Source organism: Dermacentor silvarum, chromosome 3 (assembly GCF_013339745.2).
Source record: "Dermacentor silvarum isolate Dsil-2018 chromosome 3, BIME_Dsil_1.4, whole genome shotgun sequence".
Classification (NCBI taxonomy): domain Eukaryota; kingdom Metazoa; phylum Arthropoda; class Arachnida; order Ixodida; family Ixodidae; genus Dermacentor; species Dermacentor silvarum.
In genome coordinates, this window is record NC_051156.1 from 219913103 (window position 1) to 219939302 (window position 26200).

The following is a 26200-nucleotide window of genomic DNA, read 5'->3' on the forward strand; positions in this document are numbered from 1 at the left end:
TGAGAATACTTCGTCCCAGCTGTGGTTGCACTGTGTGTGTAAATGCCTTCATCTATATGCAGTCGTTGTGCATGACGCTTATTTTCGAACCGCTGGTAAATCCGCATGCTGTGTGAAACTACGCATGACACCTGGAACTGCTGCAATATCGCAGTGTTATTGCATCGCAAATGCGCATAGTGTTTTACCCTAGTTTTAACTATAGATATCCGTGCAATACTGAATCGAACATCCGCACGCACGGATGCGCATTCTTTTTGACTAACGTGCACGCTTTAAAATACTAAATGATTTTTTTACTGCACTTTTGCAGAGATTTCAGTGGGGGACTTTATATTTCACATATTTTTAATAATGCTAAGCAATACGAGCAAGAAGCAGCTGCTACAATGAAGACGTGACAATCTCAACGACAACAACAATAAAAGTAATCGGCGAGAAAGAAGAATGGGGCAGGCGTTTGATGGCCACCCTGTAAGAAAAAAGGTGCTCTGATGACTGCGGTTGATGGTTCACTTATTCTGAGCACCCTCTTTATGCATACACATTCCTAAATTTGAAGAGGAAGCCGCAGATGCATTCGCGGTTTAATTGGATAATTTCTATCCTTGCATTATGCCTCGTTTCGCCATAGCAGCAGAGAGCCTTAATCATGCCCCCTTCTGGTTGACGCCCAGTATTGAAACAACTGCGAGGCACGGTGATCAGAAGACACGTAAAATCATTGACGCGTGCGCAGATAACACTTGGAGCATTGTCCGCGCTGCCACGCCAAGCATCTGTGCGAACGGTAAAGCTATCCGTCCGGCAGAATGCAGCAGATGCGAGACATGTGTGTCACAGGCGTCACAGAAGTGTGGTGCTCTTCTTCGTTGCAGGGCTTCCTGGAGCGCTTCGGCTACATGGGCGACACGAGCCGCAACGCGGTGCTTCCCTCGGACAACCTGCGCACCGAGCAGGGCTTCCGGGCGGCGCTGCGGCGCATGCAGCGCTTCGCCGGACTCCGCCCCACCGGACAGCTGGACGCCGAGACCATGGCGATGATGAAGAGGCCACGCTGCGGCGTGCCCGACGTCATCGGGCACGCCGAGCGCGTCAGGCGGTACGCGCTGCAGGGCGCCAAGTGGGACAAGACAGAACTCACGTGGAGGTGAGTGCGGCACACGTTTTACGCTATGCGACCCGTAGTTTGCGTCAGGGATGGAGGTGCTTACAAAAACACGCGTGTGAAAGAAAAACTTGAGCCCCAATCCACGCTGTGTGAAGGTGGTTGGACAGCGAAGCTGTAAACGACAGCTAGAACGATTACCCATTGCGACGTGGCTTGAAATTATTCACACGGCGACATTCGCATTCACTTTACATAATTATTAGCCATATACGTTTCAACGGCCTGAGACTTGGCTTGCGCCGTATACTTCGTGCGCCTACAAAGAGTGGACCAGAGACAAGCGAAATGCACTAACCTGGAACCTCAATTCACCACACACGGAGCAACTAAATCCGAACTCTGCGCCGATTAAATTACTTCTTAAATTATGAATTTGCACCCTTGAAACGATTGATTGCATTGTACCTTCGCGGTTTGGCCGCGTTTCGGCTTCACGACATTCATCATCATCCTGCGCGCGCTTGGCGCTTGTGCTGAGCGTCCTGGATACGATGTTCATCCGTGGCAGAAGCACGATGCCTTTGTTCACATCGCCGTCTCTGTTCTCTTGTCCGCTCCTCGCATGCACGTTGCTCTTCAGGAGTCCTCACTATACGTGGCCTTCCCATAGCACTGTCAGAACACAAATGCAATGCCTTACTAGGCGGGCCCTCTTTATGTATATGTAATGTAGTGACGTCAGATGCTGTGTTACAAACTTTGCTGTCACAAACCTGCACTTTAGTTTACATTTTATATGGGTATTGACGTCACGCCCCCTGTCACAAGCGGATGTCGTTATCCATCATTCTGTGCTTCCCAACGTTAACGGCCGCCTTATCATTCATCATGCTGACACGAGACTTGTGTTATGCTTTTCTTTATCGAAATGACCTATGTGGTATGCGCTGATTCGAAAGGACATGCACACTCTTCGCTTCAATTTTAGCCTACGATTACACTACCTCCGAGATCGGCCCACGAAAGAGGTTATTTTTGCCCACGGACACGAGAAATGCATTGGGGGGTACAGGTATACAGCTTCGCTGTAGAAGAATGTTGGCAGTTTTGCTCGTAGGGGAAGCAATGCAAGCAATAGCTATAGGTTTAGCGTTCTTATTTGTTTATTTATTATACCCTCAAGGTATACAGTTGTACACTGCAGAGCGTTGCGGTGAAGCTTCTCGCACGGTGTTCTAACAATGCACAGATGCGTCAGTGCGCGACGCTGCACGCGACACAACGCCCTGGCACATACCAGGCTTCTCACAACGCTGGCGCGACGATTCGTGCACGAAGGCGGCGCTTCCGACGGCGTATTGCGCCTCGAGCGTCCCCAATAAAAAGACATTACTCCGCGATGATTAACATCCTTGAGTAAGAGTTCGCGTAATGTTTTCAGAAATCGCTTTCTAATTGCTTCTTGCTTCTTCGAGGTTGCCTAATTTCTCTGTAAGTATATATCCTGCTCAACGCGAGCCTTCGTGCCGCAGGCTTTCAGATGAAACTTGAATGTCATGACAAATTTCATGAAAGACCACATAATATGAAAGTTCAGTCAAAAGTAATATTTTATACGAAAGCAGCCGCTTTTCATTTTAGAAATGTCCTAGCATTTACACTAAAGTAGCAAAAGCACACAATACGGAAATATAGCACCTTCGAGGGTGCATTGAATGTCGAAACACCCTTTGTGCACCCTGATCTTTACCGAAAATTTCGAAAATGGGTGTACGCCTAAGCAGATTACCCTTAGTGCACCCTTTTAATAATTTCAGGATGCTTGAAGGGTGTTTTCTGCTGCACATACACCTTACAGAATTTAAGGGTGCTCGCACACTTTAACATTAATGCAAGTGCAAAGCTATATGGGCGTATTTCCAAGTGGTTTGTGCGAAGTCATTTTTCGAGCACGCCATTTGGTCACAGTGGGCTATGGACGTCATCCTGCTACTCCACGTATATGGCGTCCCCGTAGGTGCAGTGAAGAAACCAAGCATTTTTTAATGTACATATACGACTATAAACGTTTCGGAAAGCACTTCGGGATTACTTCGGCGGGCATCTGAAAGATTGGGCTAGTCTTTCAGATATCGCAGATTTCAGAGATCCTCGGAGATTTTCAGAAAATAAAAGATATCGCTATAAAAAGAAAACGTACAGTGCATGTCGGCAAAACATGCATTGGGGGAAATGATGAATTCCTAAAAAATTCACCCGTTCATATGGTCTTATTAGTACGCCCAAACACCCTTCTCTATGGGTGTAAGGGTGTGAGTTACATAGACGCAAGAAAACATCTTTGCGGGCGCAAAGCTTCTTAGTATGCAATTGAGCTACGCACGGACTCGAGGGGCGAAGGCGGGAGGAAAGCAAGTAACACGCCGACTGGTTGGTGCTAGCAATGGCGTCACCAGAGTTTCTATACATGGTTCCCAGAGCATGCCCGTTGTGGGTGGCTTGATGAACAGGCGCTCAGTCGGCCCCGGTGGTTGAGCGGACGCTATAGTTTCGTTTGCATCCATTACCGCATTGTTTGGGATCTGCAGTGATCTTTCTCCCACCACAATGGCATAGTGGCTATGGCGTATAGCTGTGAAGTTGCACCGCTGCGAGAGAGGCTTCCTGCAGGCTCTTGTAATCAATCGCGACCGTAACGCACATGTTTGTCGCACCATTGAAAAGATACCTTGCTTGCGCACGCGCTGCGTATCTCTTACTTTAAACAATATAAGGCCATCCTGTCTGGAACACATTTTCTGGAATATTTCTTCTGACACAGTCGCCTGGTGATCATCACAAATGTGACGTACGCCGCGAAGAATGCTATGCTGTACTGTCGAAAAGATGGTCGCCTGATCTCCGCTGCGCTGTGTTTGATATAAATCCACTTCGTCTTTCCTGAAACACCAGGTATATTACACATAACCAGTGAGTAAAGTCGGAAGGTTGCTGCGGCAACTGTAGATTTCCTTTCTACAAAACCTGTCAAAGCAGCATATTCGTACAGGCATGGGCAGAGCAAACAATGCGCAGGAAAAAATGTAAAATTGACGCACGCACGCACGCACGCACGCACGCACGCACGCACGCACGCACACACACACCACACACACACACACACACACACACACACACACACACACACACACACACACACACACACACACACACACACACACACACACACACACACACACACACACACACACACACACACACACACACACACACACACACGTGCGCGCGAGCATTAAAGTCTTTTGCGCACCGATAATACGGAGACCAGAATGACAAGCAGGGGAGTTGGAAGAAAAGAAGGGGTCGGCCGCGTTTATTATGCGACCAAGCCTGCCGGCGGTGTAAATAAAGTGGTAACGGCGGTCCAGACGTCCAAGAGACTCGACAGGAGCACGACGCAGATTCCGATAAAACAAAAGGAGGTCGTCTAGAAAGATGGTACGGTAAAAAGAACCACTGACAAATACATATTTCTGCTCACCGCAAGCAACGCCGGCTGAGAAAACTCGGTGGGAATACTTTCACAAAGGCTGCGGAGGGTGTCCTGCTAGAATCTTGTGCAGGCCTCCTGGAAACAACGGGCTGTGAGGACTCAGTCGCGAAAGATTAAAAGCATGTCCGTGTTTGGGATGTACAAAGAAGGCGCCCGGCGTTTCCAAAAAAGCAGCTGCTTTCGAAGCCACGGGCGAGGCCGCTTACATTTACAGGAGAAGTCAGAACCGCTCTGTGAAGTTTCCCCGAGTCCTACACGCACAAAAAGAAAAGTAAATAAAAATCAGGGCACAGACGACGAATAGGACTGCTTTCAATGCAGCGCGGAGCGGATGTGGGGCACGTTATGAGAGAGAAAGAAACACAGATGAGACAAAGGGGAACTGGGGTGAGAAATATAACAGCAGCATCGCAAATCACGACAAAAAGTCAGTGCACGCATCATTCTTGAGTCCGGCCGCGGCTCTCCTCGGCGTCGCCTGGGGTGTCGTTGTGTTGGCTCTCCTCTTGAAGGATTTCGAGCGGCCTGGCAGCATCACCTGTGTGCCACTCTGTCCGCCGACGAGGTTGGACTTGGGGAGGGGGGGGGGGGGGAGGAGGCGTTGTTGGTGCCGAGGGTCGGGGGCGCGTGTCCCGCGCATTTGTCAGGAGGGATTGCGCGCAGACAGGGAGACCTCGTCTAGGTCTGTTCCACAAGCCGCCCGCTGGCAGCAACAGAGGCAACCGCGGCAAACCCAGGGGCCCGTTGGGGGAGAATTGAGAAGAACGACCGAGTAAACGTAGGGGAGAGAGCGAGGGCGAGTGGCGCAGAGGTGGGGATTGTGCGCCGAGCTTACGCGTGAGCGCGAGGCGCCTCCCTTGAGTGATGGCTCCGAGGCGTGCGGGGAAGCCGACGGGCAGGAAGTCTTCGCCGCCTCTCGCGCCACCACCAAAGCCAGCAGGGAGAGAGAGAGAGATAGAGAAAGAGGGTGCAGGGGGAACAGCGCGGCCGCGTGGCGCCCCACCGCAGCGGCGGGATGCCACGTTGCTCACGCGAATCCACCGGGCTGGACGGAATCGGTCAGCCCGAGCGAAAGACGTTTGCCGCGCGGTCGCCGGGCGTCTTTCGGGCTGCCTCGGCGTCCTTGGTCTCGGCTCTGTCTCTCAGCGTCATCCGTGCGTTCCACGGCGCCCTTGCTTTTTTGTTGTTGTTGTCGTCGTTGTTGTCGCAGCCGAAGCAGTGGCAAGCTTACAGGCGCAAGCCGTGGGACCGGCATCATTCATTACGAAGGAAGGGGAGCAACAAAGGCGGCCGGATTCTCTCGGCAGCTGAGGTCCACTGTGCCCTCAGGTCTTCAGTAAACAAAAGAACGCCAGCGAAGCCCCTCGGTGAAGCGACGCGGAAGCAATGATCTCGCTTGATACCCGGCAGCCGAAGACAAGGAAAGAGCAACTCGGGAAGAAACGTAGATGGTCACCAAATCCGAGAAAGAAAAGATGCGCTGACTTTCCCTGCTGCACCGGCATATTAGGCAGGGATCGCGAGCCGTCTATCGTTGCCTAATAAATTGGGCTCTGGCTCCCTCCTAGATTTTGTGCTGAGCTAGCCTCGCTGGCAAACCGTGCCTGTCGTCGGAGCCACGGCAACGTGAGCCTCTTAAACGCACGACTTGCGACGGCGTAAGCTGGAAGTGGTCTACGTGCGCCATTCGCCAGTTCCCGCGACAGGTCGGCACTACACCAGACCATGCAAAGCAGAGGGCCTTCGCAAGTGTAGGGGTTTCTTTAGCAGCCGATCTCGTCTTGGCTTTACGTCGCGTTCTTCCCCTTGTAGTAGCATCTATTGGTCAGTACTAAGACCTCTTATCCGCTTTTTCGTGCGGAGGCCTACACTTGTTTATGACCACTTGTGTGTATGTCTCAGAAGATGATTACGTTTGCAAGAAGTGTCAGCTGCTTCAGTATTATGAAGCAGGTATCAAGAATACGAATGGCAGTTTGCTTCGTATGTTTATAATTACCGATGGACAACTGAGGCTATTAGCTGCGTGTAATTCGACTGTGCTTCATAGCAGACGAGTGTTGTGATACACCTGCAGCGAACCTCTATTTGGCTCGAACTGAACTTATCGTCCATCTTTGACGTATTCTTCACACTGCCAAGCGCTCTATAGTATTCTGCAGGGCTATGTAAAGACGACTGGGGTTGTGCATATCATACGCTATGTTCAAGCACTTCGTTCACTGTCTTTCTCTGTTTGCTTGGCTTCACTTTGCCGATTTTTCTCGCTTTAGAGTCACTGCGTTGATTCGCTTCTAAATCTCTCGTTCCAAATGCAGCCAGCTCTTTGAAACACTCGGCACATGCGAAACGTGCCACTTTATCGTCTTCGTTCCTCGGGACAGCTCGCGCGTTGACGGATAGACGGCACTATCTCCGGTACCGACCCACTTTCTCCAGCACCTTCCTCGTAGCAGTTTACGCTACGTAGAAACTGTGCGACGTTCTGCCAACTTCACGATCGCCCAAGGTAATCATGTTGTAACATTTCCTCGCTGGAACTAAATCGCCCTCGTCATTGTAACATACACCACATGAAGCCAGGGAGGGGGGCACAACCACTAGCTACGTACGGGTGTGTAACTTGTAGTTGTTCAGGACGTCAGAAGTCAGAAACCGTGTTTCTCTCTCGTATGCTCGTCCACCACCCACGTAGAACCTTACATGTCGTGAGCTCGAGTCAAACGGCCGGCGTAGATATCTTGCCCTTGCTGCCCTACGATCGTCTTCGACGTGCTCGTCGTCATGCTCATGTCGTCACACACACGTACGTCCGCGAGCCACACACGCTACTCAATTTACAGAAACACGTTGGTTCACCTGGTAACGGTTTGAGGAGCCCCAAACAATGCTGGATAGCCAGCTACCTGCAAAATGCGTCGCATAACATCGATTCCCACAGTGCGTGGGATCTGGACAATTTTCGTTATCTCTCTTTTTCTCTGACGGTGCCGCTGCGCTTCTCGCAACAGCGGATGAGGCTGAAGCCAGCCGACCCCTACAGGAGGTGCTTTCCCACACTGCTCCTGTCATGCAGGAAACGCATCACTCGAATAAACCAGTAACTGCACCTCCACGCGCTTCCACCCCGTCGATAGACGCAAGGAATTCATAGAAGAAGAAACATTTTTGCACATCTGTTAGACGAGAAAGCCGAACTATTTGGCCAATACTAATTATGCGTCATTATGTTCTCGCGTGAGAGGGTTCGGTACAGCGGAAAGATGCACACGGGCAAACCGTACACTTCGACAAACGTTTACTGCACAATATAACGCGAGACATTTACAAATTCACGAGCGTTAGTGAATGAATCGGTGGTATTTAAGTAGATCTACGTAAAACAGGTACTAAAAGCGAAGACGTTCTAGATAACGTCGAAATTATGAACAGGTATTATTACTTATTAGGTTGTATACATGACGTTGTTCTGTGCGCATATTTTCGATGTGGCGTCAGTTTCTGAACTGGCAAATCTTGACGTATACAGTTTTTACATTCGTCTTTTTGAGCAACCGTCAGAATAGCCCACAATCAACAATGACCCTGTGACCACAGAAGGACTGCTTTGAGCCGCACATCACTAGCTTAGAAATGCTTGGAAGAAGTGTTGTTTGCTGTTTTGTGGAGAGCAAACGCTGCTGGTGAGATAAGACGATATCCTTGCCGACTAATTACCTGCTGTCGGCCAGACCAGTTCGCTTAAGCAAACAGAGCAGCTCGTCCTCAAAGCCGAGACGTCACTAAGCGCAGTCGCAGTCAAACGTCCTGCAGATGTACGTGTATTTGTTTATTTATTGCCGCAAGAGAGAACTCAGTTACGGCGTTCCTTATAAGCAGTTTTATACCACAATTGAACGAAAATGACCGCGTTGGTGATGACTACGTTGGTGAGGATAAATGTTAATTAGTGACGACTAAAACAGTGATAGCTGTCACATCGGCACGTTCATGCGGGCGGTCGAGATCCGGCACGAGGAGATCTATATGTGGCACAGTTTAACTTCCCATTATCCGCGATCGCTGAAGCATTCATTAACGCCCTGGGGCTAAGTATGATGACTGCACGTGACGTGTGTTTCTCACGTGAAATAGATTGATTTCACAGGTCTCGCGCAGTTTACTTATGACCACGCATATCACGATGCTGCTGCTTCTTTTTTTTTTTTTTTCTTGCAAGATTTTCAAAAGCAGCCAGCAACATTGTTTTGCGACCAAGATGCATGTTCGCGTTCCTCTACGATTTGAATGTTGCCTAACAAAGTGCATTGTTTGAATATTTAGCACGCATATGTACCTTAGAAACGAGCACAAAATAGCAGCAACGAAGACGGTCACAAGAAAAAAAAAAAAGAGAGATAAAAAAGGAAGAAAAACAAAGGTAGTAAACGTCAGGAGTTGGCGGAGAATACGCTCTACAAGAACAAACTGGAAGTTGTGCCTTCTATTGACAAAGGCTCGTACAACCTAAAAATAAAAATAAATAAATAAATAAATTTAAAAAAAATGTGGCCGACAGATACGGCGTACCGATTCTTTACTTTTTTTGCCGGTCCGTTGCAAACTTGGTTGCATATTTATGTGCGCGAATTTCGGAGGACCGAAAGTCTTTCCAAGCTCTTTGTGCCCTGCGGTGTAGGAGATCGTTTAGGAGATTCCTCTCCCATGTGTCAAAGACTTTATCGAGCGATGAATGATAAGGCGCGAGAGAATGATTTAGTCATAAGAAGACGCTTGCTCACAGGTCTGCGTTCAGAAATGCTGTTTAATTTAATCAAGGTACTTGGAAAGAGCAATACGCTGTCAATCGCGAGCTGCTAGAGACGTACTTTAAGCGTGAGAATGATGACATGTGTATCAGTGATGTCCCGGCCAGTTCTGCTTATCTTTGAATTCTAGTAACTTTTTCGTCTCGAAGTAACTGCTTGTCGCACAGATACTTAACTAATATTGCTGGAGTTCTCCACTGTTTGTTTATACTTTCTTTTTTGCGCTAAATCGTAGTGATCTACTTCATAAGAGGGTCAGTGCTGCCAACCGCGTGGAAATCTCGCCAGATGTAGAGATACTACGCTTTGTTCGTGAGAAAAAAAAAGCAAGATTGTTGTAAATGTAAGGATACTTCATAATCTAGCGTCAATGTTCGCCGCTTCGCCTGCTTACTACAAACACAGAATTACTGATGGTGTCGTCATTGCTTTAGCTCTGTGCAAATAAATACTGTTGAAGGCGCGACATTTTAACGCGCAATGATCGCAACTTAAGCCACTGCACTCAAAGACTTCATTGTTTAAAAGCAATTTACAAAAATGAAGTTTAGAACTGTAAAATATGCTGTCATATCGCAAGAAAACAAACAAAAAAACATTATTTTATTTTTACGTATAGAAAGCATAGCGACCGACGGAACAACCATACGTCTCGGAAACCTGAAGAAATCTAGGTAAACTAAAGAAAAAAAATTTGATTGGGGAGAAGTTGGCTCTGGAGGGTCGCATCAGCAGTAGTGAGAGCTCTCAAATATATACTTGAAATATGGGGGAAGCAGTTCCGTGCCGCAAACGGAGTTACAAGTGCTCCTGTTGAGCTTATGGCGTAGAAGCCTGCTGGTGTGGCCAGTTGCCAGGGCACTTACAGCGCTGATCATCGGGATTTATTTGCTTTATTCCTTATCTGACCTGGCGTTTATCGTTACATCACTCCCCCCCCCCCCCCCCCCCCTTCTTTCCGGCTTACCTACTGCGCCCTACTTTATTTCCACTTTTTTTCTTTCGAGTGCACCTCTCTACTCCACAATATTTGCTGTCCTTTCCACCTCCCCGTTCAACAGATCAGACACGGAACGAGGTGCCCCTGCACGTCTTTACCCCGCACAACTGCTCCAAATCCAACACACCTGCTCCAGATCCTACACTAACGCAATTCCGTGCACCGACGCTTGGTATACATATATGTGTAGTGAGTTACCCCTGTATCTTTTTATTTTTTTTTTTTCTATTCTCGGCTGACGTGCACCGAAGTGCCAGAGTGCCCGTCGGTACCAGCAAGGGAAAGTAAACGTTTCCGCGACGAGTCGATTTTTAATATCGCCGCGATGAAACGTCGGACACGTAACTGGGACGCCGGCAACGTTGAAACAAAGAAACTCAATATCCCGTCCTGTCGAAAGTGCTCGCTTATGCCAGGCCAAGATTGAACGCGACTTGGCGTCGGAAATGTCTTTGAATGAAGAGAACGGCCTTCCTGACAGATGTTATTCGTTCCGCAGCCCTGCAGCGCATTGGATATGGACAAAGGAAATAAAGATATCTAGGCATACAGCTGCGAAGTTATACCACCGAAACCAGCGTCAAAAGCTCCCGAATTGCGGGTCGTGCTTATTCAAGCTAGTGATGGAACTGTGCAAAGATAAAGCGTAGTTTGCTTACGAAACACAACACATGCAGGTTGCTTCAGGTTTTCTGATGATTGTTTCGCACTGCGTGCAGCATTGCAGTGCCTGACAAATTTAATTCGCTAACTTTATAATCCGTTTGACCGACTGAGCCCAGTGTGGCGAAAGCTAGAGTTCATGCCAGCCAATCAGTGACGAGACGCGACCGTGTTTCTAAAGAAGGGAGGAAGAGATCGCGCTTTGTGATCTGCTAATTGTTTCCGTGAAGTTTCCATTCAGTCGGCATCTCGCGGAGTGCGATTAAGGGCCCTAGATAAAACAAGTTTTCGAAAACTTTTTTTTTTATCTAGTGACCTTAAGCGCCATCCTTAGTGACCTTAATGACATTATTGACCTTAGTGACCTTAAGTGCCTTAAGTGATCTTAAGTGTGATCAGAGGCGGACAGCGGAGACGGCCTTCTGGTTCTCTTTTCTGGTTAACTGACGCGACCCATAGTTTTGCTGCACTGAACAAAGTGACAAGATAAGGCACATTTATAAAGAGAGAGAGAGAGAGAAAGAATGCCGCTTTCATTCTTTCCTTTCCTTTTTTCCCCCCTGTTTCTGACCCGAGCTCCGCTATTGTGATGTTCAAGTGTCTTCTCCAGTATTTCATGGTGTCTGTTATATCAAGTTTAAACGCAAACACGTGTAGAAATAAATGTAGTGTGTGAAAGGGAGCAACAAACGAAATCATAAATCTCGCTCAGAATCAAAGGTCTCCCTCCGCGCAGAGTAGCCAACCGGAACCACCTCTGGTTAGCCTCACTGTCTGTCTTTGTCTTACTTCTCTGCCTTTCTTTCAAACGCTGGACAATATGTGCCGCTACCTAAAAGGAAATAACACTAATGCTCGTTGTCGGCAGCAAGATCTGCACGCTACGTCTGCGTGAAGTTTCTCGCGCTGCTCATTAATATCAGCTTCGTTTTCTACAAAACGATTCCGCAAAAAGTGAAAAGGTTGATTAAAAAGTGAAAAAGTGCGAATGTTTGAAGGCCTGGAAAAGTATGCCAGGCGATCTTTGCGTAGAATGAAATTAAATATAGCGATGATTTCCATTGATTTACTCTCATCTTTTCTTTTTACCACTAAGAAAGAAGTCAAATAAAAGAAGCATTAAAATTAAAGAACGATCGTATCGGTTAGATTTATCCTGGAGTACGTCGTAACGACGATTGGATTACTTTAACCCTGAGTAACAAACAGCAGCAATCAATTACTTTTCTCGGGTAGCCAGCAGGCGTCTGCTGTAGTAAAGCGAGAGGAAAAAAAATCACGGATGAAGAAAGCGATTTCTCACAGCTGGAGCAAGACAGCCTTCCAGTTTCGACTCTCGGCCGCGTTTTCTTTGCCTTTCTTTTCCCTCCTCCCTCGAGAGAAGTTTGTCAGAAGGCGCGCTCTTGATTCGGGAGCAGCGTTCGCGAACCACTCCCAAGGGCTCTTTGCTTCGTCCTCTTGCCGGCGCTTTGTGTGTATAATTGATACGATCATTTCTCCAGTACTCGTAGCGAGAACCTTTGTTCCACCTCGCACACTGCATTGCTTCGCGGTCCTGGAGGAATCGAACACAGCTAACAGTGAAATGCACGCACGTAACATAACAGGACGGACGATAAAAGAACGAAGTTAGTCGGACAAACGCATTCTCATGGCAAGTCGTCTCACGACTTAGTTAACGACTGGATCTCTCTCATCAAGAACGCGGCGAACGAAGCGCATCGGGGATTGCGATCCGGGTGGTGCCGGGAAGAAGTATGTACCACCGGCCACACTTGTGAAACCGAGCGCGTTGGGGTGTGACGCGCTATCGTGTATAGGAAACGGGGCTAAAATTATCGCGAGTCGAGCAGGGCGATTGGGGAAGAGGAGAGAACGCAAGGCCGCGCTTGTTCGACCAGCGGCACTTTCAGTGATCGTGCGTTGCACCACGCTGTGTGTGCGGCCGGTGCCTCACGAACGGAAACGACCGCTCGAGCTCGAACGACGGAAAGAGAGACGCCGGCGACGTGGAGATGGAGAAGGCAAACCTTGGCAGCGCGTAACGCTGTTGGGCGACGACATTTCGCGGTGCCGAGTATAGCACTGCGGCGCTTTGCATGCGCCGTACGTGCTATATACACGCCCGCGCCGGGCTCGGCGGCGATGAGAGGCGAACGACTCGCCGCTGCATTTGGCTGATTGGAAGAAAGCGTCGCATCCACGCCTCATCAGCGTGAGCACGCCGTGGTGCCTGCAGCGGCGGGTGTGTGTGTGTGTGCGCCGGAAACAAGTCGATTGCTTGTACTACATACGCGTAGCTCGACGCGCGTCGAGACGATGGAGCGAGCCATTCCGGCCGCCAGCGATCGGCGTTGCGAAGCGTTGAGAATAGGAAGAGCCGCGCCAGAGTCTCACCCGTCTCGCAGTTCGGAGGCGTCGACGCGTGATCCGACTGCTGGTCGAGCGCGATGCGCGCGTGCTGGCGGACGCAGTGGCTCGTTGCGAGCCGCCGAGGGAATCGGAACGGTTCACGGACCATGTATGGTCTGAATCTGGGCCTTCCTTCCTTTCTTTTTCTTTTTTTGCCGCTTCGAATCATTCGATTAGAAGAGATGAAAAAAAGAAAACAGAATGAACATAAGAAAGATTTCCAATTCACGAAGATTTTTGCACACGGGAAGTGTTCTTCATTGGTCGATGGTTCGCATCTATAGAGTACGGATGGACGTACTGTGTCAGGCGAGACCGAGGGCGCTAGCCGATCGCGAAACGGCGTTGCGTAAAAGGAGGGACCTTTCTGAAGTCGGCGTCAGTGTTTTCTCAAGGCTGACCGATAGTGCGAACATGTATGAATAGATTGCGTCAGAAGCAATTCCTTTGTTGTTGCGCTGTCGACAATCATCACCAGCCAGATATGTACGCCTCCAAATAAGAGGCAGTTTCTTGCCTCCACTTTACACGCCTTTGTCTGTGCGCGCAGTACACGCCGTAAGTTCTGCCTAAGTTGCCTGCTGGCTAACTTTTTGTGTATCAACGAGGTGACTACTTACGTTCTTATCTCTCTCTCTCTCTCTCTCTCTCTCTCTCATTCCTCCCGGTGATTTGCTTTCTAACGCAAGGGTCCCTGTGCAGAGTTGATCAAGCGAGTTGATCTCCAATAAGCTGGCCTGTGTGTTCGGCAACGATGATCTACGCCTTTGTGTGGCCTTCCTTCGCATGCAGTATTTCTCAGAACCGAAATAACTGGGATTCTGGCAATGACGTGGTAGCACATGTGCAAAGTCAAGGTAACAGCGAGTGTCTCGACTGTTCTTTTATATGCTTCTCTTATGCCTGAGACAGACGCGTTAAGAGTCGCTACACACAGAACATGTACAGGGACCGAAAAGTGAAGCTATACCACAAACACTCGCATGAACAAGGAATAAAACTGAAAAAGAAACAGTGCCGTTCCTGATTACGTGACGCGCTAACGGGAGCTCCGCCGCTTTCAGCTGTCTGATTGCTTAAAATATTCCTCGCGCTTCTTTTACACTCCATTTTATAACCCCGGCACCCTCACGAAATGAAAACTCGGAGATTGCTGCATGGGCGCAGATCCGACTACACAATGACGGTGCGGGCCTGTTACATTGTTTATCGTCGAGGGCCCTCGCTCGCGCGAGCTTCATCCCCGAAAATTGCTGATTACCTCGCGCATAGCGAACCAGTGTTTACGCCGTTCGCACCTCCTCCCCCTCTTTTCCGCGCGAAAGAGCCTGACAAGAGTGGGATCCTTACACGTCGACGGTCAGCTTGCTTTGCTTTTGGTGCCGCCTGAACCGTGAGAGACTCGGGCGCACCCTTCAATCACACCTCCTTCGATTCTGGACGCGCGTCTCCATGCATAATTAGCTCGCAGGACAGATTAGGGCAGGAGGTTGGGGCGAGGAGGAAAGGGGAGGCAATCTTGGAAAGAAGCCAGGTACACCCAGGGTATTCGGTTCATCCACACGCAGAGAACGCTTGAAAGGAAATGACGGGGGAGGGGGGGTAAAGGAAAGGAGCTGGAGGTCGCCTTGCGGGGGCGTCGTATAGTCCGGTTCTTGCGTTTGTTTACCGCGTTGCTTCGGAAACCCTTTGCCATTAAGGAGGCCGCCGGCCAAGCGACGTAAATGGAGCTGCCCCGGACAATCTCGAAGCGAAGCTGTACCGACGCGACTTCGAAGAAGAAGTAAAGAAGAAAAAAGAAGGAAAAAAAGCTTGAGGAAAACATAAAGCACGCGGAGAAGCCGAAACAACTTCTCCACCTCGATTAACGGGCGATCTCGCGCGAGGTGGGCGCGTAGCCTGCGCTAACCGCCACCGACGGTTGCAGCAGGGTTCGTGTAGCGCGGGAAGAAGTGGGCTCATGGCAGGACGAGGGGAGGCGTGAAAGAAGGGAAAAAAAGAGAATGAAACTTGTAAGCAAGTCGGGAACGAGGCGCGCTCAGCAAAGTGCATTTCGGTGCTCGGAGTGTGGCTGCATGATACACCGTCGCTTCGGCTTTTGCTTTCCCGGAGACGCCGCCGATGCGAAACCTATCATCCGCTGCTGCTGACAAAGGACGGAAATAAATTTAATGGCGTAATTGCTCGCTGCAGCCTATTAGTGAAACGGGAAGTCGATTTATTGTCATTTGTTCGTAGCGAACAATCTTTCACAGATGTTGTCGTCGGTGTGGTTAGCGATATAAACCAATAGCGACATAAAATGAAAAAAAAAACCATGAGCACGACAAATATACGTATAAGCATTGGATTCGGCGGTGATGCAAGACAACATAAGGTATAATATATAGGGTGACATGTCCCATGCGTATGGCGGAAATTAAGTGGAATTTCCTTGATGCGCTTGAAAGAATTACGACACATGGGGCCTTCGGCTAATTCGCTGAAAGAGATGAGAATATATTTTAAAAACACGCAGGTAATTCTCAGTGTAGAATACAGGTTCAGGTGAACAACGTGAACAAGAAAACCAGCTAACGGAAAATTCTATATCTTGAGTAGCGTAGACAACTGAGGCGTGATTCATCCCGCAAGTTTACCATGCCAACACAAGGCCGTCGACGTAAGATGCGACACGTATTACTTACACTCGTGTTATTCAAAATTGTATATTATTTCATAACGCATTTTTGCCCGGGCTCGAGTCAACTTGTCAAAATGTCGCTTTGATATCGCGATTCATACGCTAGAGCTTGCGCAGCAACCTATAGAAGTCGCCGCGCCGTGCATGGTTTCGTTTCATCTTTTTCGTCGAGTCCTTGGTCGCTAACTTAGGTAGAAGTCGCGCGCAATGTCGGCAGAGAAAACACGGCCTTTATCACGAGGACGCCAGTGTAAGAAAGAACAGCGTATAGCATCGGACATTGCACTCTGACGATGTCCGATTGACAACGTTAATCACGATAACGGCGATGGAAATGTGCTAGTTAACTCACCTTGGTCCGGCTCATTACGTCACTACAAACGTCAGTGTTTTTCGGAAATGCTTGTTTATGTTTATTGGAATCCTTAGCGTTTATGTCCGGGAGCCTAAATAGCCAGAGGAAAAGGTACCACAACAGTGCGCCCGACTTTACCCCACACAATTTGTGCATGCAAGCCAACGAAAACGTGCAACACGACAGCTTGTCGCGATAGTAAACGGAATTAAAATATTGGACAATAGGCCAGGTAACACTAGCCGAGAAGTAAGCACAGCAACAAATTCATCAAGGCGGGTATAGGTTACAGTGCCTGTGATACCTCTAAAATGCCCATGCTCAACGTTTGACAGTAAATCATGAATAAGTCAGCAATGGTCATCAATAATCAATGGTCAACAGCAAGCGACGAAAACAGGAAAAAAATTACTAGAACAAACACTCATGTAAAGGAGACAAGGAAACACAGAGACAGCACCCGTTCCTGGGCCAGCTGTTCTGATGATGATGATGATGATGATGATGATGATGATGATGATGATGATGATGATCCTTTATCATGGCTCGCACCCACTGAGGGGGATAGGCCAAGAATCGGGCGGCAGTAGGTAGCTAAAAAAAAATCTTTTTGACAATGAGATGCGCAAAATAAAAGAAGGCAAAAACAAAAACAATGAAAATTTTGTATAACTAGAGTAGTGTGCCAACGAGCAGTCAGACTAACTGAAGGGTGAAAAATGAGGTTATTATCAAGGTCAGAAGAAATACAATGTTACTAACGAATTTGGAGAAACAAATTTCAGTGAATTGAATACTGTTCTATTATCTCCCTCGTCGTCTTCTCCCCCAGCGTCCGCCTTGCGAGCGCCCGCGGCCAAGTTCACTTCGTCTTTACACTAAGCTTATAAAGTCTTGTAGGCGGCTATAATACAGGACACAGTGATGTGTTCAATAAATGCATTTTCAGGAACATTACCGGTGGCGGGAATTAAAGCGCCAGAGCAGTAAAATACTGTAAGCTTGCCCTTGCAGTACATGCAAGGCACGCATAATGAACTGTAGCTTCATTTATCATGTAACAGAGGCTACCTACCTTTAATTCGACGATAACGCGATAGGCAAAGGCTTTCCCATTGTCGACAAACCTCGCCTAACGTCAGTGCTTTTCAAGTGAGAGCCTGAGCAAACCGTCACTACGGTCCCGTTTGTCAAGAGTTCAAACAACAATGACGACGACGACGACGACGATGACAACACATCATCAACAACAACAAAAATATTTACCACGCTGTGCAGCGGAAAGCTTGCTTGTATAGGACACTACGTATTTTAGTGTTGACGTCAGCACGCTTCTTGCTACATCTCATTAACGTTCAGCAAGATGCCAGAACATATAGTTCACGTTCCCAAGCTATTCCAACGGAGTTATGGCTGCTTTACTCCTAGCATCAAATGACGTGTTGTGCTTCAGAGCGAACAAGTGGTGTTTACAGCTTTTTTTTTAAAAAAGAAGAAGACAAAAAGGAAGGAAAGAAAGAAATAACGAAGAAAACCACGCCATTGGTTTTTATTTAGATATTGGAAGGTTTTGAACGCAGAGACCGACCCACGGGAGTGATCGGCCTCTCCGTGACCCTGGAAGAAGTCGAGAGCGCGGAGGCTGAGCTGATCCAGGCAGCGCGCGGACGATAGATAAGCTCCGCCGTGTCGAGTGCGGGACCCGTCTCGCGCTGACGAGCGCCGCGGCAGCTGCGCTGCGTCAATCAAACACGCAAAGCCGGCGTGGCGAGCGTAAAACGAGCGGACTCGCTCGTTCCTCCTGGGACAAAAAAGAAAGCGATATGCTAATCGGTGTTTGTCAGAACGAGAGCCGTAGGCCCATGCTGATGACCTCCTGGCTTTCTGTACCCGCACCGGAAGTTAGTGAATTCAATTGAATTCAGGGGTTTTACGTGCCGAAAGCACGATTTGATTATGAGACACGCCAGTAGTAGGGACTCCGGATTAATTTTGACTACCAGGGGATCTTTAATGTGCCCCCAATGTACGGGATACGGGCGTCTTTCGCATTTTTCGCAAGCACTGGGGTTGAAGAAATTGCGGTCACTGACCAAGTCAAGGCGAAAAAAAAAAAAAAACAGTGTGTTCTTTCGCCTTGACTTGGTCAGTGACCGCAATTTCTTCATCATCATGTTACCTGACCAGATGAACTGTCGTCGGACTCTTGACCACATATCCTACAGAACCACTCGGGGTGTGCCCCTTCTTGGCCAAACATACAGAATGGGCATGCCCCTTTGTGACAAAAGAGGTACAGGATCCCTAAATGTTGCTTGATACGCGTAGTACTTTTCTGTGCATGATCCTGTCATCCCCATTCTTCCCTTGACAAGCTTCATACATCGCCTTAGTCCTTGTGACATCACTATGTATGTGTGTCTTACACTATGCACCTATACCTGATTTAGAGTTTGCATTTCGGCACAGCTTGTGAACGATGCAGCGCATAAACAAAAACTGCATGACAATAAATGTGTGACCTTTGTGGTGCATAGACATAAACATTCCATCAGATTACGCGTTACATAGCATGAAAGTAAACAAGGCGTTAGTTGGGAAATATTTAATCAACCGCTTCCCAAAAAGCTTTGCTTCACATAGATTTCAACATGTGTGCTGGATCTGCACATCTTTCAAACATCGCCACCTTCTTGAAACGAGAACGGATGCCCCGATATGTTGTGGCAGTTCTGGTTTGCATGTGTGTCTTCAGACACCATCATATATCTCGTGGGAACTACACGAGTCATGCTATGAGTCGCCTCTCTGGCAGCAATTAATTTAGCGTATTTAGTGCACGAACGCCGTCTAGTTCTGTTCGCAGTCCACAGCTTCTATATCAAGTCTGCACAAAATTAAAAGAAAAAAAAACAGAAGAAGAAAAATAAAAAGATTACGTCCGCTCCTAACTTGCTAATCTCTCAAAGCGACGAAGCCCTCATGTATGCGGAGTGTCACTAAATGCCTGTAACTGGCTGCCACGGCGCTCGGGTCCCGGCCCTGCTGTCGTCGAGGTGCCAGACACCGCGCTGAGGAAGATGGCGGCTATGAGGAGGCGGAGAAGGAAGAAGGAGGGGGGGGGGGGGGGTTCGCGACGCGATGATGGCTGCGGGTGTCGCGTGTCCCCGATAAGAGTCGCTCACCGGATGCCCGCCGCCACCCCGCCCTCTCTCTTGCTCGCGAGCGCGCTGCCGTCGCTTTATATTATTTTCCGGGCAATGGGACCCTTCTCCATCCTGGGCCGGACGACACGGCGGCGCAGAGCGAGCGATAAGACCCGCTGCGCAGTCCCGAAGCTGCGTGGATTGCGAGCCGAAGTAAAACTATGGAGCGGCCTCCTCCCTCCTATAACTTTGCACAGACGAAGCACTGTCGGCGAAGGGCTTGCTCGCGAGCTCAGAGGATACAAGAAGGCTGAAGCGTCGTCATTTTACTTACTGTTACCACACACCCGATCGGGTTCGTAATGCGAGCGATCGACAAGAGCGTTGCTGTCTAACACTGTCGTGAGCTCGTGCCTCTTCTCCTCAAAAGCAAGAAGCAGAAGCAGCAGAAGCAGCGGTTCTCCGCCCTCACTGCTGAACAGACACTAATGTTTCTCTAACGTCCTTTCCACTTGCTGTATCTCTTACAGCAGAAATTTTCGTATACTTGTCAACGAGAAGCCATACAGAAATTGCTCTTGAGAAGGTTGCTTAGATGTCGCCATTGTCTTACGAATATTCGCAGAGGTCACAAAGAATTCAATCCCCGCATTGGTGACGCAGCAGCTACGGCGTTCTGCTACTGCGCAAGAGCTTGCTGGCTTGACACAGGCCGCATTTCAATGGTGGCAGAATTGTTATTACCGTGCTTTCGGTACGCACTAATTGTTAGATTAAATTTTTGGCTTTTACGTGCCAAAATAACGGTCTCATTACGAGGAATGACGTAGTGGGGGACTTCCGGTTTAATTTTGACTACATGGGGTTCTTTAACGTGCACTGAATGCATGGTACATGGACGTTTATTATAGAGTTACGTAATGTTATAATAGAGTTTTCATAACGGAACGTTATGATAACGCTATTCTTCTCCTCCTTAATCCTTCGTATCTTTCTTTTACTTCAAGTGCACTGGTTTAAGAGACCGCTTATGATGTCCCTGTGCATCCTCCCACGTGCACTCATTGCTCTCCCGCCTCCGCTTTTCCTCTTTCTCTTCCCTCTTTCCCTTACTCCCAGTGTAGGGTAGCAAACCGGACGCTCGTCTGACCTCCCTGCATTTCCCCATGCTTGCTCTCTCTCTCTCTCGTGCTCGTGGTGTATCTCTCTTCCTGTACCCTTTCTGCCCGCTTTCCTGAAGTAGGCGGGCACTGTGCCCCTGATGATCGTGGTGAGACTGATGGGCTTGCCCGGCAGATACAACCTCAACGTTTCTTTCAGTGACACAAAGTAGTGTCGCATCACCTCTGACAGTCCAGGATCGAGGCGAAATGCCAGAGCAGGACGGGCGAGACAGCTCTTCGAACTATCCCTTGTCGTACCACTACTGCTAGCTGTCGCACCTTTGTCTTTGCTCATAAAGCCAGTGTCCGTGCGTCGTGAGTACGAAACGACTGCGTTGTCTTTCTCTGTCGGCTTTACGAATGCGTGCAGCTCGCGCGCGATCTGCAGCAGCGCGCGCCAGGAGAGGCACGGCAGCCGAAGGGAGGCTTTCGGAGGATGTCATTAGGGCATCCTGTTTGGCGGGTGCGCTCCGCCCTGAACGGAGCCTGGGGGGAGTCGACGACCGAGGCGCGGGCACCGTTTGTCGAGAAGGTCGGAGAGCGGACACGGCAGAGCGGCGCATTGTCCGCCCCGACAGCCATTCATCCCTCCCTCGTTTCTGCGGTTCTTTTATGGGTGGTCGCGACGACGCGGAGAGCCTCCTACACGATGGTGACACGGATGCCAGCTTCCCGTCTCGCGCCCTGTGGTCACGCGCCCGCCGTGAGAACGGGCAAGAACGAACTATACAGCAGACTTGTCGACTTCCGCAACCATTTCGCCTTCAAAATTGTGCTAAGCTGGCACGCCGATAAAAACGTGGCAGTCCGCAGTATGCGCGCAAACATGGGTATGTATACGCGTCGGCTGATGTCGCATAATTCGACGATGGCTGCTGTGCGCTCTCATCTGGCTCAAATTGATGCGAGGTGTAGAATATTATATAACCTACGGTATAACGGCGACACGATGAAATGAAAAAAAAAGAAAAAAAAAGATGGGGAAAATCCACCCTGCCCCGATATTCCCGGGCATGCTACGTACTAAGTGGGGTCACGCTAACCGTTAAACCTCGCCGCCGTCGCAGCCCGTACCTAGATAACTAGGTCGTTACTTGGTATATAAGTAAACTGGTCACAGTTCCTCGTCCAGTCTAACAAGTATCACAACCAAGCACCTTTCCGCGAAGAAGAAAATTTCAACTGATCTTATTTTTGTTTATCAGCTGTGGGCAACCTGTAAAAACGCGAAACGAGAATAAGAACACATCGGTGAAAAACCAGAAATCGGTGAAGACTATACAGCACATTTCCACAACCTCCCTTACTCGGAGCACCGTATCAACAGCTCTTCTCGAAGCACGAGGAGGAACCTAGAAGAGTCACAAGCGATGATACTTTTTACACTAGAATATTCATATTGTGCGTCATTTCTTTATTTTATTTACACACATCTGCTCTAGCTTTTCATATTTGTCCTACAAGATTCTCGGACGATCCTCTAGAGCGGGTTTGTGGGGCTTCTACGAAACAGTCTATACGCGATTCCTCTCTGCACCCATAATCAGGGCTTTAGCTAGTGACGTCAAAGCAGCGCACATGGCACTACCGACAGTGTGTGGTAGCAGACGTATTTACTACCTTCAATGCCCGCGTGTGCTGGTGCTTTCATTGAAGAGTTACTTCGTATCCCTTTTGTATCGCGACTATATTAAATGATTTAGTAAATGATACCACATCTTTTGCCAACGCATCTGTGTACATTTGTGATATTTTTTTTTCTCTCTATCTGTACGTGTGTATGCGTGCGTGTTACTACAGTTGTTTTCTCAACATACAATAACGTTCGAATTTGGCATTGCATGAAACAACACCACCTGCTACACACATGGCACACGTTTACGACTTCTGTCACTGGGCTGATCAACAATATCAGCAATTGCTGATTAGGGGAGAAATAAGCACTCGCGTAGCCAGCGAAACATGAGCTTGAACGCGTCCATTCATACGCGGCAATATATACGGCACACGTTCGCTCTTTTTTTTCTTCTTCGTGCTCCTGTTGATGAGCTCTGCCTTCTTGCTGAAGAACGCCTGCCACTTCTTCCTTTCATGATTGCAAAGTCATGATAGCCAAGAAATAAAAAAAAAACAGGAATCTTTAAGTGAATTTTTTTTCTCTTTCTCTCTCTTCCTTATTATTATTGTATTTTAAATCGCAGAACGGTCATGAATATGAACGCAGACGAAACTTTCAAGGGTTCATATTATGTCCGTATGTATACAAGAAACGTCCAATCAAGTGACAGCAATGTCAGCCAAGCTTGCCCTGCTTTTGAATTATCCTCTTCCATCTTATAATACCAGTTGCCAAAATGGATGGGCTTTCTCACTTCTTTTTTATCTCTCTCTCTCTCTGGTACTGTTCACACGGGAATATTATGAATGCTAAGTGAGCGACTCCAACCTGCGAATGGAAATTTCATGCACGCACGGCCCGGTGCACATCTCCGTGTGTAGCGCCCCCTCCCGCTCACAAGGTAGTCGGCCAAGAGCAGCGTTATGTTGAACCCCCCAAGTCAGGCTTGTCGGGGCGGAAAGCAGGAAGGGCGTTAGCTAAGCTCGCACCGCGGTTCCCTGTCGAGCACGTTACGCGGGAAATTTCTGCGTCTGCTCCGTCGCGCTCAGACAGAAACGATTTGAAGGTGGTCGACCCTGCGTCGACCAAAATGTATATACGTGTACGTAACATTGTACCGAGCGCGACGGTGTCGTTTGTCCGTGCACTCGGCACTGGAAAAGGGGCGTGTTCTTCACTAGAGGGCACAAAATCGGAATGACACCGACGACTACTCGTAAGCGGGGGGACATTTCTCGGTCAGGACCGAGATGGCGACAGCGTTTGTGCCGATGTTTTTCTCGTCTCGTCCCCGCCACTGTCAGTTACTGTCATTTACGTCCCCGCCACTGTCGCCACTGTCAATTATTTTGCAGTACTTTCTATAGGCATAGGCACCTCACCCGGGCTGAATACTACCACTATATAGTTTTATAGGCCACTTAGCGGTCCAGTTAGCGGAGACCAAGATTACCTCTAGCATAAAATAGCTACAACCCTGTGCCAACGTTCACAGTGTTTGCAGCCAAGGCCTCTCTTTTCATGTTGCCCCAAGCTATGTAACATGTGTAACATCATGCGCATGATGGCACAACCTTCGTCATGCACATCTAGGGTAACATACCAGACCTGCAGCTAAGCTGTTTGTGTTCCTCATCATCATCATCATCACCATTATTATTATTATTATTATTATTATTATTATTATTATTATTATTATTATTATTATTATTATTATTATTATTATTATTATTATTATTATTATTATTATTATTATTATTATTATTAGAGCATACATAGAACAATCAGAGAGAGGAGAAAGAGAGCTAGCTGGCGACTGCCACCAGGAGGGGCACAATGACTGCCGGCTCTAGAAGAAAGAAAGGTAGACAGAAAAAGAATAGCGAGTGGAGAACAGGAAAGAGTAAGAGGGAAGAACATGGTGACTGAAGAAGGAAGAGAAAGGAAGAAAAAAAAGGTGGAGAGCAACACAAGAATAAAACATGCATGTTTGTCGCGCACTCATCGAGCGGCACTTGGCGTCTTGCAAATGGCCCACATTTTCTCAGTCGATAGAGAAAGGGAATGAGAAGCAGGGTACCACGACCAGGGCTGTAGTTAAAGGGACATTCGATTTAGTGCGGACCTTCGCATGTGAATTTTTCATAGTAGGCCATGCCTCCTTCAGCTCTATAGATACGTTCGCCAATCAGAACTCGAACAATATTTTGAATCTACATCCTCCGTATCAGTGGTCGTATTTTGCAATTATCTGTTTCATTTTCTATTTGTCACTCTCTATGATATGGCCCGCTAGTCAATACCAATGTTAGCGGCGATGCAGCGACACGTGAGCCAGTAACGAAGAGAGGATAGAAAACGAAATAAGCGGATCTTTACAAATTGCGATCGATGATATAATCTGTCACTAAGTTATCGGCATGTAAATGCAGTTCTATCAGCTGGCCGCTTAGCTGTAGCATTGTTGCTTTCTTAGCTTGGACAGCGCCGCTATCGCGAGGTCAGCCAACTGTTGAATTGCTCTACAACTCTGCGGGCAATTCAGATACGCTGAAGGCTAACTCACGAAATTTCGTACACAACATTCCCTCTTTCGCCAAACTTCTTTGCATATTTGCTTTCTTCCTGTTTTCTTCTTCTTCTTCTTCTTCTTCTTCTTCTTCTTCTTCTTCTTCTTCTTATTATTATTATTATTATTATTATTATTATTATTATTATTATTATTATTATTATTATTATTATTATTATTATTATACAGGAAACTTCTCCGTGCGTACAGGACATTGCCCAGGTATATACATTAGCTCTGTGAAGTTGTTGCGTTTCTTTCTTCCTTTCTTCCTTTTTAGCGGATTTCCGCTGAACTATTACGTCATACACTTGCCTTTGCTTCGAGTTGTCGACAAATTCGACTTCGCCCTGCCATCTGCTAGCCGCCTGGTTAGCTCAGATGGTAGAGCGGCTGCCCCGGAAAGGCGGTGGTCCCGGGTTCGAGTCCCGGACCAGGACGAATTTTTCTTCAACTGCGAGGCTTTCTTTCGAGGAACCCGGTTGGGTTTCATTGTAGCAATTGCTACATTTGGGTGGATGTCTCAGTTTCCCTTTAATTACTTATCTCCACCTAGCGGATTTCCGCTGAACTATTACGTCATTTCTTCCTTGGTTTATTGATTGTTTTTGTCATCGTTTCACGCGCGGGCCCTTAGGCAAACGTGGTTGCCTCACCCTGCAAAGTTTCCTGAAGGTCGAGACTTTACGAGCGGACGTTTATTAAGAGCTCGCAGTTCTTAACAGCTCGCTTCAGTTCGCTAACAGCGAGTCAAAGGCGGATGTTGTCAGGGCTGCTAGTTAACGGAGGCAAGACGCTGGTGTGGCGCCGCGCCGCCACCGCTTCTGAGCCGACCGGCGTCCAATCTGGGAAACCGGACACTTCGGAGGAGCGCCCGTAATCTGGAACGGAGGCTTTCCGCGACTATGTCGTTGCCTGCCTGCGGTAGCACATACGAATCCGACCGCGTACTCGCTCTTAAATCACGTCGCTTCTTGGGAAACTCGCTCAAGAAGAATGCGATAAAGTGGAGAAATTCGGCGCGGCGTGGCCATTTTCTGCCACCAATGGCTGGCCCAGAACGCTTCCTAAGGTTTTCACTGATATGTGCTGCGTTTCCTTCATCGTCCCTTGTGCATT

General features: G+C 48.3%; 1 protein-coding gene across 2 annotated transcripts in view; it reads left to right on the forward strand.

Annotated features, from left to right (window-relative positions):
* LOC119446709 (matrix metalloproteinase-2) overlaps window positions 1-26200 on the forward strand; it is a 229453-nt gene that overhangs the window by 123354 nt on the left and 79899 nt on the right. For both annotated transcript variants that reach the window (XM_037711228.2, XM_037711229.2), the window contains exon 2: window positions 879-1150. In XM_037711228.2, coding sequence (XP_037567156.1) covers window positions 879-1150 — 272 coding nt within the window. The remainder of the gene's footprint in view (window positions 1-878; window positions 1151-26200) is intronic.